This window comes from Lithobates pipiens, unplaced genomic scaffold, assembly GCF_037356315.1.
Source record: "Lithobates pipiens isolate NorthernLeopardFrog02 unplaced genomic scaffold, aLitPip1_a1.2 Scaffold_16, whole genome shotgun sequence".
Classification (NCBI taxonomy): domain Eukaryota; kingdom Metazoa; phylum Chordata; class Amphibia; order Anura; family Ranidae; genus Lithobates; species Lithobates pipiens.
This window is the reverse complement of record NW_027507748.1, coordinates 626,727,184-626,746,934: the sequence shown is the minus strand read 5'-3', so window position 1 is coordinate 626,746,934 and position 19,751 is coordinate 626,727,184. Positions and strand designations below refer to the sequence as shown.

Sequence of the window (19,751 nt, the reverse complement as noted above, 5' to 3'; positions counted from 1 at the left end):
CCAATAAGTGGAATCCCAAGAAACGCATCGAGCACTATAGAATGCAATCTTTCTGTTACAGTTATGCGTTTAGATTTGTGTCTTTACCATTTGTGTCCATCATGAACATACATTGTAATAATTGTGACCCCTCACGTCAACAGTTTTTAACCCCACATTAGTGTGGTATGGTTCTATTATATTACCATGTAAATGTTTTACGGTATGGATTGCTATAATCATGATGTAGATTAAAATTTTACTACTCGCCAATAAGGCTATTTAATAAAATACTTGTTTGTATTAATATCATTTTTTTCTTTTGTATGCATGAATCTATTAGATTCATATGTGATACCTATTACCCACTGTTCGTGACGCTCCTCATTCAAAGTCCCAAACCTTTCCTCTTTTTCATACTTAGTCTGTGGAGGCTCCAAGTGTCAAAGGACTGCAGGTTGGGCACCATGGGTCTAGGGGGAGAAGGCTGAATTACACACCTTAGTCCTTCCCTCTGCACTTTCACTTTAGCTGGCGTGCTCTTACGCTTTTCCTAAATTTTCTCACATACAATGCAGGACTGCTGGTCCTGCATTGTTCGTGATGATATATGAGAGGCACTGAACCACACTTTTTTAGGTCTATTTAAATCAGGGGTCTCCAAATGACCCAGTGCAAGATTTTATTCAGCCCTCAGCTAGGGTCAGTGTCCTCTCGCACAGGTCATCAGGTCACCCTACAGTCTCCATTTTGTCCAAAAAGCAAAATCTCCCCCATCCAGTCGCAAGCGCAGGCCGAGCCACACTGTAAAAATGAGGATTGAAGGGATGGGGACCCTGATTTAAAGGGGAACACTGATGGGTTAAAATTTGCTTGGAATTTTTGTTGCTTTGTTTTACTAAAGTTCATTCTCTGTTCTTATGAATCATATCATGCTGATTACAACAAAGTTTCAAGTAAAATGTATCAATTCACCTAAATTGTAATCATTTATTTATAAAACTGATTATTTTTTGTGCACGATTATTTGTAAAATATACAAACGTGCCCCTGGCACTGTAGCCATTTGTCAAAGAATCGAAGGAGCATGTCAATTCACTGGATTTTTTTTTTTTTTTTATCAGCTCTATTTCAATCTTGCAAGGTTTGGTCAATTTGCTGTGTTTTTTTTTCTACCTTTTGCTAAAGTTTACATTTATTGTCTGCTTTATTCACCCACAAATCCTATCCACTGTTTGTCTTTATACGCTCTCTCTATCCCCCATGGAAGATAGTGAATATAAATATGGAAAATAAAATGAGTTTTACAATAAAAAAAATGTGCTGACAATGGAGGGTGAAAGTGTCATAATACAAGTGCATGAATATTTCAAATCAAAGCAGAGGCTGTGTACATAATAAGTGTCTATGCAATGTAAAGGTATTGAAGACAATTGTTTTAGGATACTGAAAATTGCATATATATAGATGCCTCGAGCACACTGAATGCTTGTAAGGACCTTGAGCGTTTTTGTAAATGACTTACATTGCTCATAAATAGAGTACTGTGGTTCTTTTTAAAGGATAGGTGCATAAATATATAATAAAAATGATTCTGGCTTTAGGCAGACCTGTGTTATCTTAATAAAACTATATTAACAACTTCATACCTTCAGTGATCTGAATGATGCATTGCAAGACCTTTAAGCTGAGGTTTCATTCTCCCTGCCTGCTGCTTCCATAATAAATCCAGCCATACACGGCTTGAATTTCAGATGATTCCTGCTGAATCACATGCAATCAAGGTGTGGGTAGCCCAGTTGGCACCACCTACCTTGGCAAAAGTCAATTTTTTAATCGACATTTGTGCTAGTCATAGTACCAGACTGTCTATTTCTGGATACATGTGGGTGGGGTCTGCCGTTGCCTGCTCAATGCCTTCTACAGACCAGCTCATGGTAGGTTCACTGCAGCTTGTATAAGATTAGTTACTACCAGGATTGCTTTATACCAGACTCAGATTCATTATTTTTATATTTGTACAGCAATATTTAAAAATAATGTTATTTTAAAGAACTTGTCATCAGTTTAAGGAAAGCAGTTCCCCTATTCTTTTCCATAGATGTTGAGTCTAGATACGATCCAAGAAACGTTAAGGGGAAAACTATTACGTTAACATGGTGTATACCTCATTCACTGGTAGTAATTTGCTCTTTATATAGGCTGAAAGACTTAGGGCCCTATTTATAAATGTTTCCACACAAGATACACACAACTTTCACCCAAATCCACAGATCTTTCCACCGGGATTCAACTGGAAAATAGTGGAAAAGTTAAGCGTTATGGAAAAGATTCTATTTAGTTTGCCTCCTAACTGGTTACATTAAACTCACTAGAAAAAAGGCTACATCTCCTTTGAAAATAGCAGCTCTAGTAGGAGAGGTTTTTGAAAAGCTTTCACAGTTATGGTCCTGTGAATGACAGGCTGAGTACTCTTTTACAATCTTATTTACTAGATTTTTCAGGATAAGTTGCACACATTAAGAAGGCATAAAAGACTGGAGTTAGCCTTAGGCCCCTTTTCACACCTTAGGCCCTTTTTGATCAGTCCACCCATCCATCAGCTTTTTAGGCAGACCCAATTGGACCATCCATTTCCCTCTATTAAGCGGCGGGTGTCTGTGTCTATTGTCATCCGCTGACATCTGATACTATCTGCTAAAAACAGATGGATGGGGATCCGTTCCCCATTGGTCTAGTGTATCAGATGGCCGTCACTGTAAATGGACAGGTGGTCTGTTTACATCCGACCTCCATAGAGGAGAGCAGGCTGTGTCTGTGTTTGTTCTGCATAAGTGATGGGAACATGGATAAGCCATCGGCCTGCTCAGCAAGGATCAGTGGACAGATTTCCCGTTGGGGCCTGTATATATTACACTGCCATATACTACAAATCACTAGAAATAATACTAAACGTACACATGCATTTAAAGGACCTTTTTTTTAGGGTCTGACAGGACCAGAATCCAGGTGTTTTTCATTGTCAAAACATCTTGAAAATCATTTTATGCCTTTAAAGATAATGTCTACCTATGTACATGGTCTAGTCTTTTTCCAGCTTCATATCAAAGCACATACCTCTCGTAATACAGCATCTGTGACGCTCTCCAAGTTCACGGAACCTTCGTAGGTCAAATAATGAAAAACATTTAGTGCGCGCACCGCTTCTGGACCTCGCTGCTTGTAGCCAAATATCAGATCTATCCACTGATGTAGCTGGCAAGATACAAATTCGCTCTCCAGAGCCTGAAAAGCAAATGAAACAGAGAACATAAATTAACAAGTTATCAACTAGCAAAGCAGCAGAGGGATCCAATATCAGGTTTTAACTTTATAAATAAACCAGTCATGGTAGAACACCCCTTGGCCATCATCATATTCAATTTTTGGGTTTTGGTCAACAAAAAGATCATCAGCAAATGTGGGACTCTACCTGTCCATCTGGCTTCTTATAAAACACTTTTCCCACTTGGCTGGCTCCCCTTCTCTTTTAAGATAATTATGCAGGACAGGTTATACAGCAGGACAGGCAGTCTTGGTATTATCTACTGATAATACAATAAAATAGTAATAATTAATGTGGTCGGTATGGGAACTATAGGTACTGTATATTTCTAGTGGATCACAGCAGCTCTATTTAACCAAGATATTATTTTCCTTCACCAAAAAAATAGAAGGTAGAAGTGAATTTGTCTCTGTGTAGGACCAAACTGTCAGGGAGGGGTACAGCAGAATTAAAGGATAAGCTCACCTTTCTAAAAAAAAAATATATATACACACACACACACACAGTCTGCAGGTTACGTGGGTGCTCTACAGTCTCCTAAACAAAAAAAACAAACAAATTCCCCCCTTTTTTTACCTGCGAAAAGATGTGCATGTATTTATATATATACATACACACATATATATATACATATCTTTTCGCAGGTAAAAAAAAAAAGGGGAATTTGTTTATTTTTTTGTTTAGGAGACTGTAAAGCACCCGCGTCACCTGCAGACTGTGTAGCTGTCTGCCCATACCTTGTACTGGTAGCCAATGACTGAATGACGGGAAGAATCAATGAACTACTAGAGCACTGGTAATTTATTGAGAACTACAAGCCGTCAGCCGCAAAGGATGTCGATACTACTGGTTTATTCATTCACAGGACTTTGCAAATGAATAATGCAGCCATGTGGGAGCCGCACACGGCTGTGTTCTTTTTAAGTTGTGACAGCGGGTGTGTGGAGAAGATCCCCAGCCTGCTGTCACAATTGGAAGGGGGATGGTGAGAGGAGAGAGGCTGCAGGTGCGGGAACACCCTAAACTCAGTAGGAACATGTAAACTTGTTCCCAAAGGTGAACTTATCTTTTAACCACTTATTACACGGTCATACAACACTGTACCCAAACTAAATTTTTATAATTTTGTTCCCACAAATAGAGTTTTCTTTTGGTAGTATTTGATCACCTCTGCTGTTTTTATTTTCTGCTAAACAAATAAAAAAAAGACAGAAAATTTTGAAAAAAATGTTTTTTTTGTTTCGGTTACAAAACTTTGTAAATAAGTAAGTTTTCTCCTTCACTGATGGGCACTGATAAGGCAGCACTGATGGGCAGTGATGAGGTGGTACCGATGGGAACTGATATGCGGCACTGATATGCAGCACTGATGGGTACACATAGGTGTCCCTGATAGGTAGCAGTGATGGGCACCGATAGGTGGCACTGATGTACACTATTTGATTGTACGGATAGATGCCAATCAGTGCCAAACAATAATGCCTGCCAATCAGTGATGCTCATTACAGGAACTTATTGCCATCCATTGTAGGCACTGATTGGCACACCTGGTGGTGGCATCCCTGGTGGTCCTAGTGGCATCCCTGGTGGTCCAATGTGGGCATCCTCGGGGGGGGGGGGGGGGATCAGCACAGATCGTCTCTCCTCTACTTGCGTCTGACAGATGCAAGTGAGGAAAAGCCGATCAACGGCTCTTCCTGTTTACACTGTGATGAGCTGTGATTGGACTCGGCTGATCACGTGGTAAAGAGTCTCCATCAGAGATTCTTTACCTAGATCGGTGTTGCGGTGTGTCAGAATGACACACCGCAACAATGATTGCCATGATGAGTGCCCCCGGGGGTGTGCAGTGGCTTGATATGCTGCTGGACGTCATATGACATCCGGTCAGGATACTGAAATAAATAAGCCCCAGGTTGAAGTGAGGTGCTTGGTTCAAAACAATTTTTAAGCATTACACCTCAGAAATTGCGAGTTTCAGGTGCTCTTTCTTTTAGAGCTCCTGTAAATGATAGGAAGATCAATCTTGGGATGTGGTGACCTAGAACTAATGACTCCATGGGTCTTGGCATTCTTCCTTTTTTTTAATGATAGGAATGTCCTAATTCTCCTCAGTTTATCTATAAAGCAGTTTATTCAAAAGCAATAAAAGAACAGTCATTTTCATATTGGAAAAAAAAAACTGTAGTACATTCACATCACAAATGTTTCTTTAATCAAAGTAAACAGATTTGGTAGCTTCCATTTACAATAAAATAGGTGTTGTCAGCATGAGGAAGCGCCTTTAATGTATTCAGGGAATTTTAGCCTTTATCTTGCTCAGTTTTAAAGATTCAGTGAAAGTACTGGTTATATCTAATTATGCACATAAGGCAGCAGAGGTCTATGTGGCTAGAGGGGATTGTGTTTCATATTGTTTTTCTCCGTCTCAGCTATTTCAGATATTTTCCTTCAACGATTAGCTGCATATAGACAATAGATTGCAGGGCATGCTAGAAAACCACTGCTAATACAAGTTTTACTTGTAGTCTGGTTATACTGTTGCAAAGCATGGTAACCATATGTTTACTGCCCTAAAAAGATCAGTCCACCAAAAAATTATTTCCAGTATTGTTGGAGTTACCAATGGTGTGTTCTTCTTGCCATTATGGTTTTCAACTCCACTTTTTCTTAGCCCTAAGTATTGGCTCTTCTGCTGTTGCAATCATTATAATTATAAATGATCTTTATTTCTGTGTCCCTATTGCAGATTTTCACTCACTTCATTTTAGGTAAAAAGAATTGAAAGAAAGAAAAGGAAAATCTCTCTAATGAAGCTTCGGAGAACAGTAAAAACCAGACAGGGTCCCCTCTCAACTCTAAGGCTTGATGATATATTTAAACAGAAAAGAAAAGATAATGCTAAGAATCATGCAGAAAAAAAGACATAAAAGCAAACCTACATTTAGTTGAAGTTTATATTATGCTTTAAAACCATTAAAAGACATCTATATGCATGTCCTTATGCTTGCGCTACACATAGACATTTTTTTAGCAATTTCTACAAACTCACAACATTAGAAACCAACCAAAAGTCCTGCCCTAAAATACCTAATCCAATAACATATTCTCCTATCTCCCTCAAACCTCTGTTCGAGAGTAGCAGCCTTCATATTTGGTGTCTTCGGCATTCAACATTTCTGGGCGTGTCTGATGCTGTTCTCTGATCCCGCAATCACAACTGAATCCTGTTGTGATGTTAAGGGTTGGAGAATGTGTCCATAGAAACTAGTCAAATGTTTGGTTTAATCTAGCAATTTTTTCCAGGAACATGACAAGTTTTAATTGCTTTGCACTGCATTTTAGTAATTTGCCTATTTGAACCATTTTTTTTTATGTTTTTTTATTTAAAAAGAAGTAATTACTGTCTAAGTGTTTTAAAAATTCTGAGACTTATCAGAAGGTTTTGAATCATAATTTATCTTTCGTCGAAAAAAGTAAAGTTATCTACAGACACAAAAATGGGATTTTTGTGACTTTAGCCCTTTACGAAAAAGGTTTATTTTCGCCATGATATTATTATTATTAATATTATACAGGATTTATATAGCGCCAGTTTGCTTATACATAACAGTTTGTGCAGCGCTTAACAAAATGAAGGCAGACATTACAGTTACATTACAATTTGGTACAAGAGGAATCAGAGGGCCCTGATGGCTAGAGCTTACAATCTAGGAGATATTAAACTATAACTACACTAAATTCTCATATGAATTAATAATGTTTTATGGAGATGCCTTCACTCTAAAAGGAATGTGAATAAAATACAATGTACAGGAGCTGGTGTTTCACTTCCAAATAACTCATTATGTCACAAGTGATACATTTTGCAAAAATTACTTCTGGCTTACGATCCATTAAATAGTCTAGAACACGATAAACAGATATCCTTTTATTTTGGCCCATAATTGGAATAAACTGGGCTAGTTTGTCTTTGTGTGCGTTCTATTTTTGGCTATCAGCATCAATTCAGGTCTGCAGGGATTGAGAGGCTGAGTAAGGCTGCAGATGCACATCTGTGAAAGCTTTTTCTCCACTGCTAGATTATGATTGATGAAGCTAGCATTAAGGTAATGTTATCAGGGACTACTTACTGCTCCTGTCCTCTGTGACATCACTGAGGTCAGAATATAACCACGTTAGCATTGAACACAAGCCTTTATTAATGTTTCATGAGTAATTCAGCAGTAATCAGACTGGATTCCATGAGTGAATGAGACCAGTAAAAGATTCCCCAAAGTATACAGTGATTTTTTTTTTTTATCTACCCTAAGGACTTCACATACTGTAAGGGTAATAACAAAAAAGGAATTAACTGACTTCTGTGTTTTCTTATCACTGTAACTGATTATTACAATTATAATTGTAATTATAATAAAATTATTATAAATGGTTTTCTAGATAAAGGATTAAGTTTGAAAACCAAATTAAAAGATAAGCCAAAACCAACATTATTGTGGATAACAGTGGTTTGAATTGGCTTTTGAGTCTTCTCAGTGGCTCAGGAGGTGAGATGTTCCTCTAACCTCAATCAAGGTCATGCAAAGTGGTCTATCTCCTCCTGATGCAACTGTGTTAATGTGAGTGGTCATGCTTCCTTGTTCATAGAATTTAGGTGATATAAGGTAAGGGCATATATTGTAATGTAGATATAGGCTGGAAATTTAACTTCAAACTGCTAATGAGTTTAAAACTAGCAAATTAACAAACATGTAATGTATTGCAGAGGAGAATGAATACTATCCTGGGCATCAGTGAAAAAAAGACATTACTTTCTAAAAACCCTAACTAAAAAAATGCAAAATCTTTAATTGAATTGTTAATTTGCAAATTATTCCAGCACTAATGCGACCATAAAATTTCTCTGGAATTACTAAGGTATACACTAAGCCACCCTTAAGCAGGGACCAGCCGAATTTTGATCCATGAATGGGCACTGTGATAGTACAGAAGTTGATCTACTAAATGACTTCTGTACAACCTCCCTGCTTGAAACTTTCTTTTTTTTTAAAATGTTTATTTTGTTTTTTTTATTTTAAGGTTCCATTCAGAATTATGCTGATGATATTACAATTCATAGCAGGAAATCTTAAATTGCAAGTTCAGGCAAAATGAACAATTCAACTATGTGACTGTGAAATCTCAAATTTTAACCATAATCTAATTAGCAAAATCTTTATTTATACCAGTTAACCTTGCTACTAAAATGGTCTATAGGCCACTTCCTGCCTAAGGATGACTGCTGTAATATCACTTTGGAAATAGCCACAGACCTGCCACCTTTTCTTCTTGGTTGCAGCTGCTGGACTGATGCTGCCTTCACCCCCAGTGGCTCAGTGTTATCACTACTGAAGAGGCAGTGTCAGACACTTAACCTTCTTGCCACATAAAGGCTTGCTATTTAGTGCAACGCTCTCTGAGCATACAGCTTTATCATCTGCAGCAAGGAGTGACAAGAGTTGTAGTTAGAAGTGATGATCCTGACATTGTATATGCCCATCCAAAGTTGCTATCAAGAACTAGAAGAGCGCAGTCACATGTACAATGCTCTCTATTTAATGTTGTTTACAGTAAGCTTTATATGGGTTGACAACCTTGGCAACTATTTTAAAGTGATTGTAAATGCTTGTTTTTTTTTTTTTTTAAATAACAAACGCTTTATACTTACCTGCTCTGTGCAAAGGACTTGCACAGAGTGGCCCCGAAAATCCTTTTCTCAGGTCCCTTTTGCAGGCTCATTTCCAGGCGCAGATAGCCATGGCAACCACTGCCTTAGCAGAGCCTGTGAGACCAGGAAGTGAGGGGAGAGAAGAGCTGCAGATGGGCACAGAACTGGATGAAATGAGAGCTCGAGTTGAAGGGAATACTGATGTCTGAACATTTTTAATCTAGATGCAAAAAATGCATTAAGATAACAAATGTTTAGGCTTTAAAACCATTAGGACAAGTTGGGGGTTGTTTAACTCAATGGTAGTGCATAGCAGTGAGTCCAGTCTCCTTCAGATGTGCTTTTTAGGGCTTTTTCTACCTACTTTTATTTAAAACAGAAAGGAAGTTCACAAATGAATAGCTTTGCACGCAGGGAGTTTCCACGATCACCACAGAAAAGAACAGTTTTCAGATTCCTGGTTCTTTTTGCATCTCTTCTGCTCAGGCCTCGTGCCTTGGCCCTCCAGACCATCTAACACAATTCCCAGTGCTCATGCTACAAACTACTGCTGCTCTGTCTTTCTTTTGGGCTCGGGCCTCTGCCTGTCCTGTCTTGGACAGTATGATGCAGAAATGCACCTCTCTTCTCCCTTTCACACACACCGACTCCCAGGAGAGTGGAGCCCGGAACTCCGATTCTGACTACTATGAACCCAGCATACACCTGCACCATTAGTGTGCCTGTTCTCTGCAAATCCTGGCCTGGAGTCATTTTAGACCATGGCACGGCCTCCCCCTGGCACACCACTTTAGGTTATAAAGGTGGAAGTAAACGTTAAATTGTGAAATCAAAAGTTTATGATTTTAGTAGTTAAAGGTGAATTTGAAAATACACTTACACTTTACATTGCTAAAGTAATAAACTAATAAATACATTTAGATAAAAATAAAGGAGCCAATAACTATATATCAGTGCAGCTAGACAATAAAAAAACACTTACCATTCGGTTGATGCGAACAAAATCTTCAGGATTTTTTGCCCAGGCTGGCAGATCAACATCATTCACAACATTACTGTCATCCCGTACACCAAAGTTATAAGCATTGCTGTTGACAAACATCTCCGGTAGGTAGTAGAACTCTGGAATTAGCTCCTACAAGTAGAAAATAAAGCATTTAGGTCAACAATCTCAAAGGAATAAAAAAAAGTTAACACAGCGAAATCCTTAGTAGGTGCTTCAGGAAAGCATTTTGTGTGGCAAAAAAATCATTTATAAAATGCTATCATTATTTTTAAGAAATCATATACATTTTAGTCACAGTCGTGGTGATTTTTTGACACTGTGCTTCCACATGTGAAGACTTTTACCATTACCAGGGGGTTACAATGCTATTATTGGATTTTCAATCATTACATTTCAGATAATGCAGCAGACGGATGGCGATGTCATGAAAGGTTTTGGCAGAGCATACGACTATTGTAAAGACACCCATACTAGATGTTCTTGATGAAATTATACCAATGGATTCATTTTGCCAGTTTAAACTGCAATATGGGTTTTATAGGATGTTTCCATATTTCAGTAAACCAAATATTGGATAATCCTTCAACATGTTTTTTCGGTCAGTAGTTGAAAATGGTTCCACTTTCTGCCTATGCATCATCTAACTGAAAACCTTCTTGCAGCAGCTGGAGTAATTACGTTTTGCTTCTGTAATCTTAGTGTGGAGTATTACATTTACAGACGACAACTTCCAAAAACATTAATCTAGTCTGCAGTGTAACATGACCAAAATAATGTTCCTGCACTAGAAACTGGAGATAATCTTTGCTCAATTAAAAGCTGCACTGAAACTTTAGCATCGTGCTACTCCAAAACACAACACCACAACAAATTGTGTGTAAATTATATATATATATTGTAATGGACGCCGTGGCTGGGTCCTGGAAGGACGCTATATTTCCCCTCTGTTTGGGTTGTGCTCTCTTTAGGGAATGAAAATTGATTAACCCACCTGTTAGAGGAAGTGTCTTTAAAAGGCAAGACAGGAAGTTGTAGATGGGTGTGGAGGAGTGGAGAACACATGGTGGATGGTGTTTGGCGTTTGTTTTGGGTTGCAGCAAATGAAGTGGACAGCAGTGTCCTGTTTGGAAGGCTCCTGGCAGGAGAAGCTACCTGCCATCAAGACCAAGCTCTGTTTCTGATAAGGACAGCTGTTCTGGACTTTGCAAGTCGGTGAGACTACAAATCTTTTTCCTTTTGTTTTTTTGCTGCTGTAAAGCTATTTAAGTTAATAAACCCTTTGTTGTATGAAAAGCCTGTGTCCTGCGGTCTACCTGGTCCCCCGAACATTACAAGTGGTGCTCGAATGCGGGCAGGACAAAGTAACAGGCATTTTTTCTTGCTATTTTTTTTTTTTGTGGATTTGAACTGACATTTAAAGGGACAGTACAGTGAATTTATGTCCTGGGTTAAAGCTGCACAACTGCGGAAAGCTGAAACCATGGAGGAGCTAATTAAACAGCTGTCCTTGGCGAATATACAAGCGCAGACCCGCCATGAGGAAGCTAATCAGCGCTTAGCAACGCAGCACAACGAGGCACTGGCTTTGCAGCAAGAAAATACTCGCCTGTTGGTGGCCCAGTTAGCAGCCCAGCAAGCGACCCAACAAGGGGTTATGCAGGATCAGATGGCGGCCTTAAAAGAAGCAGTGCAGCAGCTTTCTCAGGGCCGTGAACAAGTGGCCGTTGCCCCTGGCAACCAGGTGACCATAAGGGCAAGCCATTTCTTGCAGAAGTTGTCCCCGAGTGATGACGTAGAGGAGTTTCTGGCAACATTTGAGAGGACGGCAGAGAGAGAAGGGTGGCCCCAGGACCAGTGGGCCGGCTTAATTGCTCCTTTCCTCACCGGAGATTCTCAAAAAGCCTATTTTGACCTACCACCAGAAGATGCTAAAAATTATCAAAAACTAAAGGCAGAAATACTGGCTCGGTTGGGGGTGACTACGGCCGTTCGGGCCCAACGAGTGCACCAATGGAAGTATCGTTCAAACCGGCCACCGCGATCTCAAATGCATGACCTGGTGCAACTAGTAAAAAAATGGCTGCAGCCCGAAGTGTTGTCTGGCCCCCAAATTGTGGAGCGGATCGTGCTGGACCGGTACTTAAGGTCACTGCCAGATGACCTTCAACGGTGGGTCAGTCATGGAGACCCCAAAACCGCGAACGGCCTTGTTGAGATGGTGGAACGATATACGGTGGTGGAGGATCTGCTTGGCCCCACCAAGCGTCAAGGGCCCAGTCTGCCACGGCCCTTCCGATCAACTGCCGCCCTTCGAACGGATGTCCCCAGGAGCCCTGGAACCAACACCCCGGAAGGCCAAGAGTCACACCCGTTACCCCCTCAGCGACCTGTTCCTGATCGGAGAGGAGGGGATGTACAATGTTGGCGATGTCATGCCTGGGGCCATACCCGGGCCCACTGCCCATTGCAGGAAGAACCCATGGAATGCGGGGTTCTTCGGAGGGGGTCTTTTTATGCCCATAAATCGTGTACAACACATCTTGACCTTGGAGAGAGGAATTTTGAGTGTGAAGTCCAAGTGAACCACCACCCTGCATGGGCCTTGCTGGACTCTGGAAGCATGGTAACCCTGGTTCACCCTAGAGTAATTGGGAAGATCGGTCCGGTAAGCAAAATTTTGCGGGTTGTGTGCATTCATGGGGACACTAGAGAGTACCCTCTCATCTCGGTGTCCATCTCCACAGCATGTGGCACTGGTACTCAAGAGGTGGGGGTGGTAAAGAACTTGGTACATGACGTTATCATAGGACGAGACTGTCCATTATTTGCAAAACTTTGGAGACAAGGAGAACTATCTGAAAGGTCCAGAGACTGGGAAGAAACTAGTCCCTCTGTTCCTGTTGTAGAGGGTAATAACCCTGAGATGCCACATGTTCATAATATGGACCCAGTTGATAAAAACGCCAAGACTTTGGTTAATAATGATGAAAATAGTGCTGATTCTGTTAAAGATGTCAATATGTGGGGTTCTCAGACCTACCTGAATACTGAGGGGGGGGAACCTTCCCCGCTTCAGGTAATGCTGGGGAAAGATGATGAGGAAATGGCCTCTACCCCTGACTTGCCAGATTTGGGTGTTCCCCAGGGGGCATTTGGTACTGCCCAGATGCAGGACCCCACTTTGGCCAGGGCACGGGAACAGGTTGTAGTAATAAATGGGGAGCCCCAAGAGCCAGGTGCTAATGAGCGGTGGCCACATTTTTCAATACGTAATGAATTGCTTTATCGGGTTACTAAAGTGAGAGAAAATGTGGTAGAACAATTATTGGTACCCCAACAATATAGACGCAAGGTCCTGGACCTGGCCCATGATGATGTGTTAGGGGGACACCTGGGAGTTGAAAAGACGGAGGCACGGATCGCCGACCGGTTTTACTGGCCAGGCTTGAAAGCAGAGGTAAGGAGATACTGTACCTCTTGTCCCACCTGTCAGTTGACCGCTCCGGCGACCCATTTCCGGAGCCCGTTGGTCCCTCTACCCATAATTGAGGTCCCATTCGAGAGGATAGCCATGGATATAGTGGGTCCCTTGGTAAAGTCGGCTCGAGGTCATTCTTACATACTAGTGATCCTTGACTATGCCACTCGATATCCTGAGGCGCTACCCCTGCGGAATACCTCCTCTAAGGCTATTGCACGAGAGTTATTCCAGTTGTTTACACGGACAGGTTTTCCCAAGGAAATACTCACAGACCAGGGCACCCCGTTTATGTCGAAGGTTATGGCTGATGTATGCAAACTGTTCCGGATTAAACAGCTGCGCACATCGGTCTACCATCCCCAAACAGATGGATTGGTAGAACGTTTTAATAAGACCCTTAAGTCTATGCTCAAGAGAGTGGTACAAAGGGATGGGAAAGACTGGGACTGCCTGTTACCAGCTCTCCTGTTCGCTATCCGAGAAGTGCCCCAGGCCTCCACTGGGTTTTCGCCCTTTGAATTGGTATATGGGCAGAGACCTCGCGGACTACTGGACTTTGTTAAAGAAGAATGGGAAAGTGAACCAATCCAGCATAAAAGTGTTCTTGAATATGTCTCTCAAATGCAGGAGAGGATCCGAACTGTGATGCCGCTAGTTAAGGAACACTTACAAAAAGCCCAGGAGGCTCAACGACAGGTCTATAATAGGGCAGCCAAAATTAGGAACTTTCAAGTGGGGGATCGAGTAGCAGTGTTGATTCCCACTGTGGAAAGTAAATTCTTGGCCAGATGGCAAGGCCCTTTCGAGGTTGTAGAAAAAATGGGAGAGGTAAATTATAGAGTCCACCAACCAGGCAAGAGGAAACCCTTCCAGATATATCATGTAAACTTGTTAAAGCCCTGGACAGACAGGGAACCAGCGACCTCCCTGGCTAGTACAAAACTTGAGCCTCGGGTTGGGGTGGAGAGTGTCCAAATAGCAAATACCCTGTCTAAAACCCAAAGTCAGCAGGCAAAGGAGTTCTTGCAGAGAAATAAAGAAAAATTTTCAGACTTGCCCAGGCTCACTAGTGTCGTAGAGCATGATATTGTCACAGAACCAGGAGTCAAAGTTTTTGTCCGGCCCTACCGCATCCCAGAGGCTCAAAGGAAGGCCGTTTCAGAGGAAGTAAAAAAGATGTTAGACCTAGGGATTATTGAGGAATCGCAGAGTGAATGGTCGAGCCCGATTGTGTTGGTACCGAAGCCCAACGGGACTCTGCGATTCTGCAATGATTTCCGGAAACTTAATGAAGTTTCCCGGTTTGATGCCTACCCTATGCCCCGGGTAGATGAGCTTATCGAGAGACTAGGTCCAGCCAGGTATATCACTACGTTAGACCTTACCAAGGGGTATTGGCAAATACCGTTGACTAAGGCTGCTAGAGAGAAAACTGCTTTTTCTACCCCAGAGGGGAGTTTTCAGTACAAAAGGATGCCTTTTGGATTGCAAACTGCTCCAGCCACTTTCCAGAGAGCAATGGATAGGATTTTACGACCTCACCGGAAGTATGCCTCAGTATACTTGGACGATATAGTCATTTTTAGCAAAGACTGGGAATCACATTTGCCCAAAGTGCAGGCAGTGCTGGACTCTCTTTGGAAGGAGGGGTTTACAATAAACCCTGAAAAATGTGCTTTGGGAATGGAGGAGGTGAAATACCTGGGTTATATCGTGGGTAGAGGGGTAGTGAAACCTCAGGTCAACAAGATAGAGGCTATACAGAATTGGCCCCGCCCCCTCACAAAAAAGCAGGTACGTGCATTCCTGGGCATGGTGGGATACTACAGGAGGTTTGTACCCAACTTTGCCACGTTGGCGGCTCCGTTGACCGATCTGACTAAGGGTCGGAAATCGGTCATGGTGGAGTGGAATGCAGACGCTGAGAAGGCTTTTTTGGAGCTCAAGTCGGCGCTGTGCCAACACCCTGTCCTTGTAGCACCCAATTTTTCAAAAGAATTTATTGTCCAGACTGATGCTTCCGATGTAGGATTGGGAGCGGTGTTGTCACAGGTTATTCATGGCGAGGAACACCCGATAGTCTTCCTCAGCAGGAAGTTAACACCAGCGGAGAAAAACTATGCCATAATTGAACGAGAGTGTCTGGCCATTAAGTGGGCTCTGGAATCCCTCAGATATTACCTTTTGGGGAGGAAGTTTAGGTTGATTTCTGACCATGCCCCTTTAACATGGCTGAGACAGGGAAAAGGGACTAATGCCAGGGTTACCCGGTGGTTCCTGGCACTCCAGGAATTTAAGTTTGTAGTGGAGCATAGGCCCGGGAGACTGCATCAAAACGCAGATGCCCTCTCCCGAGTCCATTGTTTGAGCTCCACTGTTGCCTCCACCTCCTTGGCGTTGGGGCACAGGGGGGGGATATGTAATGGACGCCGTGGCTGGGTCCTGGAAGGACGCTATATTTCCCCTCTGTTTGGGTTGTGCTCTCTTTAGGGAATGAAAATTGATTAACCCACCTGTTAGAGGAAGTGTCTTTAAAAGGCAAGACAGGAAGTTGTAGATGGGTGTGGAGGAGTGGAGAACACATGGTGGATGGTGTTTGGCGTTTGTTTTGGGTTGCAGCAAATGAAGTGGACAGCAGTGTCCTGTTTGGAAGGCTCCTGGCAGGAGAAGCTACCTGCCATCAAGACCAAGCTCTGTTTCTGATAAGGACAGCTGTTCTGGACTTTGCAAGTCGGTGAGACTACAAATCTTTTTCCTTTTGTTTTTTTGCTGCTGTAAAGCCATTTAAGTTAATAAACCCTTTGTTGTATGAAAAGCCTGTGTCCTGCGGTCTACCTGGTCCCCCGAACATTACAATATATATATATATATATATATATATATATATATATATATATATATATATATATACACATATATATATATATATATATATATATATATATATACATATATTTCTGGTGAAAAAAAAATGTGAGCGTATGTTACAAATTGGATATGAAACAAAGGCAGCTCTCACCTTGGCCACAAGCCTTTGTATTTCAAAATTTGGCAAATTACAGGCCCGGATAGAAGGAATTAGGTGACAGACAGAACCAGACATGTAGGCCCCAGGCCATTGACATAACTACTTGATCTGGTACACTTGTATATTTTCTATAGACAAGAGCTATTTTTACATTTCAGCTATGGGCCTGCTGTTTCAGCAGTTACTTTCACATAAGATTTTATATATATTTTTTAGGGAACAAACAAGTCTGTGGCAGCATTGCCATTTGTACAAATAAAGGCAAAGTTATTTACAGTATCAACCAATACATTACCAAAAAGACTGATCGTAAGCTATGTTTTTAGCCTTAATTAATCAGGATTAAATATGAGCAGCATTTATTAAAAACAAAAATATTCTTCAGAGGCTGCTGGAGTTACCATACAAGCCTTTGATCTGCTCAGTTTGCTAAGCTTTAATTATTTCTTGCAATAATGACTATTATTTTTTGGTAGAGAGGGCAATGAGAACTTGTTATAGTCACATGGCTGAAAATAAACATCAACATTAAAATATAAACCATACAATGGCAAAATAACAGGCCCATATCCCTTTTAAAAGTGGATATGAAAATCCTGGCCAAAATCCTTGCATTCAGATTGAAATCCTACCTGACAAAGATACAGCTAGGGATGAGCTAACATGTGTTTGGATCTTAGTCTAAGCCTGTATGAGCTATCTGGGAAGCTTTCAATGCACACTGGCAATCATACGTGGCCAGGGCACTACCCCATTCCACAGCCGCACGAATACACACATTTTGTATGCTTGGCCACCAGTGCACAGTGACAGCTTCATGGTGGGAAAGTTCAGGAGAGTTTGCACTAGGACCCGACCCAAACATGCTCGAGTTCATCCCTGATTGGGAGGAAGTGGGCTTTATACCTCAGAGAGAAACCTGAAATATATCAGAGGACACTCTCCATCATCCTTTGGTTGAAAGTGAACAAACCCCCATGCCTATTCTTTCAACAGATGCTAAAAAAGCAATTGATAGCATAGGCTTGGTTTTTAAACATGATGTTCTACAACAATTAGGCCTGGGTAAGAACATTCTTTAGCGAGCTGGGGCACTATAAAGTTGTCCAGCAGCAATGTTTAACATTAACAACAATTTTATTCCCATTGCTGAATAAAAACAGCATACAAGGATGCCTTCTCTCCCTCATGATTTTATTGGAAGCATTATTGTGCAAAATCAGAAACAACTCAAACATCACAGAGGTATAGATAGGCTTAATGCATCATAAACCACAGCTTTTGCAGAGGACATCCTGTTTTCCATAACCAGGCCCAGAACTCCTGGCCAAATATTATGGCTGAACTCTTTAGATTTCAGGAACTCTCTAATTTTAAGATTAGTCTGAGTAAATCTGAAACTCTACTTATTACTCTATAACACATTGATATAACTCAACTACCCTCTGCCTTCCCTTTCTCTTGGCAGCACTTTATCATCTATTTTGGTATTCAATTCACTAATGATTTTCAGAGACATAATTTCCCAATGCTCTTACAGGTGGTGCAAAGGGACTTGTGGGAATGGAAAAAGGGTGCAAACGTTGGAAATTAATGTATTCCCTAGAATACTTTTTTACCTCCAAAATACTTCCTGCTGAGCTGCCAGATCGTTTTTTTCTGTCCAGTACATACGTTTTTTCAGACCTTTGTATTGGGAAACCAGAAAGTTATAATTGCCTTCTCTATTCTGAGAAGGGCTAAAACCACAGATGGGCTAGGCCTGTAATAGATAGGCTAGGCCTTCTGGAAATCAGAAATCCTTTTGGCTGAGATCAAGTGTAGTATCTGTTCTTATCAGTTGCCAAGTGGTGGTGCTGTGCTAACTGTCCCTGATCTACGGCGGTGGATTAGGGGTGGCGGTGGCTACGCAAATTGACTTGGCGTAATGGTAACCTGGACAGTTAGTATCAGGGAGGACTGAAATCGAAATCGGCGGTAGATTAGGGGTGGAGGTGGCTACACAAATCTACTTGGCGTAATGGTAACCTGGACGGTTAGTATCAGGGAGAACCAAAATCGTACGGCTTGACAAATGGAGGGAAGTTATTAAGCCAGACGGGTTGCCTCCTGATATGGACAAACAACCACTGGGTCTGGCCAAAGGGACGGGTCCCTGGCCTTCTGGCCTAGATTGGTGTAGTTCTTGTTCCTGTCAGTTTTTTTCGGGAAAGAACACTTGCTCCCCTTTTCCCACCGGGGGGTGGTTATTTGTCAAATGCAATTAGGTGGGAGCAATGGTGGAGCCTTAGGTTTAGGAAGCTCTCACTAAGCTTTCAGAGCTCCAGGCCTTCCTGGTTGGGATAGGGCTGCATCGGCCTGGCTGTGGGCCAGGGTTGGAGAAAAGCCTGCGGTGTATGTACCCCTGGAGTGGCGTTCCAAGGGTGCCATAATTCTGACTGTTGAGGGGGACTGTGAGTTTTGTTGGCACTATGGTCACTACACTTACACATTGTATTGCATGATGGCCACTTTCACTTTGTTTTCTTACTCCCTTCTCCCCGCTTTATTTTACCATATTTATCGGCATATATCACAAACCTTCATGTTAGGAGGGAAAATTCAGGAAAAAAAAACCTTACATTTTAAATAAAGAACTTTGAAGCAAAATAAGGGTCAGTGCCCATCAATGCAGCCTCATCATTGCCCATCTGCAGCCTCACAATTGCCCATCAATGCCCATCTGCAGCCTCACAATTGCCCATCAATTCAGCCTGATCAATGCCCATCTACAGCCTCACAATTTCCCATTATTGCAGCTTGATTAATGCCCATCTGCAGCCTCACCATTGCCATGAAGGTGGCCTGATCAGTGCCCATCTGCAGCCTCACCTCAGATTACTACTGCCTCGGAGGGGACAGGGAGGGGGTGGGACGACAGCCATCAGATTACATACAGCGAGAATCTCCTGTTTACTTGGCAGCCTCTTTAATACAAAGTTCTATGATAGACAGAACACTTGTTCAATGCCGGCCCAGGAGACGGGACTTCCTATTAGAGGCCACTGAGTAAACAGGAGAGTCTTTCTGTATGTAATCTGATGGCTCTCATCCTGCCCCCCTCCCCATTCCCTCCTAGGCAGCCCACATTGCAGTATCGACGTATAAAATGCACAAACGATTTGCACCCGGTTTTCAGGGTGAGAAGGTGCATGTTATATGCCAATAAATACAGTATTTATTTAT

At 41.8% G+C, this 19,751-nt stretch overlaps 1 protein-coding gene across 9 annotated transcripts in view; it reads right to left on the bottom strand.

Moving 5' to 3' along the window:
* NBEA (neurobeachin) overlaps positions 1-19,751 on the bottom strand; it is a 901,556-nt gene that overhangs the window by 59,577 nt on the left and 822,228 nt on the right. For all 9 annotated transcript variants that reach the window (XM_077484128.1, XM_077484132.1, XM_077484134.1 and 6 more), the window contains 2 exons: positions 9,994-10,146; positions 3,097-3,264 (listed from right to left, as the gene is read on the bottom strand). In XM_077484128.1, coding sequence (XP_077340254.1) covers positions 3,097-3,264; positions 9,994-10,146 — 321 coding nt within the window. The remainder of the gene's footprint in view (positions 1-3,096; positions 3,265-9,993; positions 10,147-19,751) is intronic.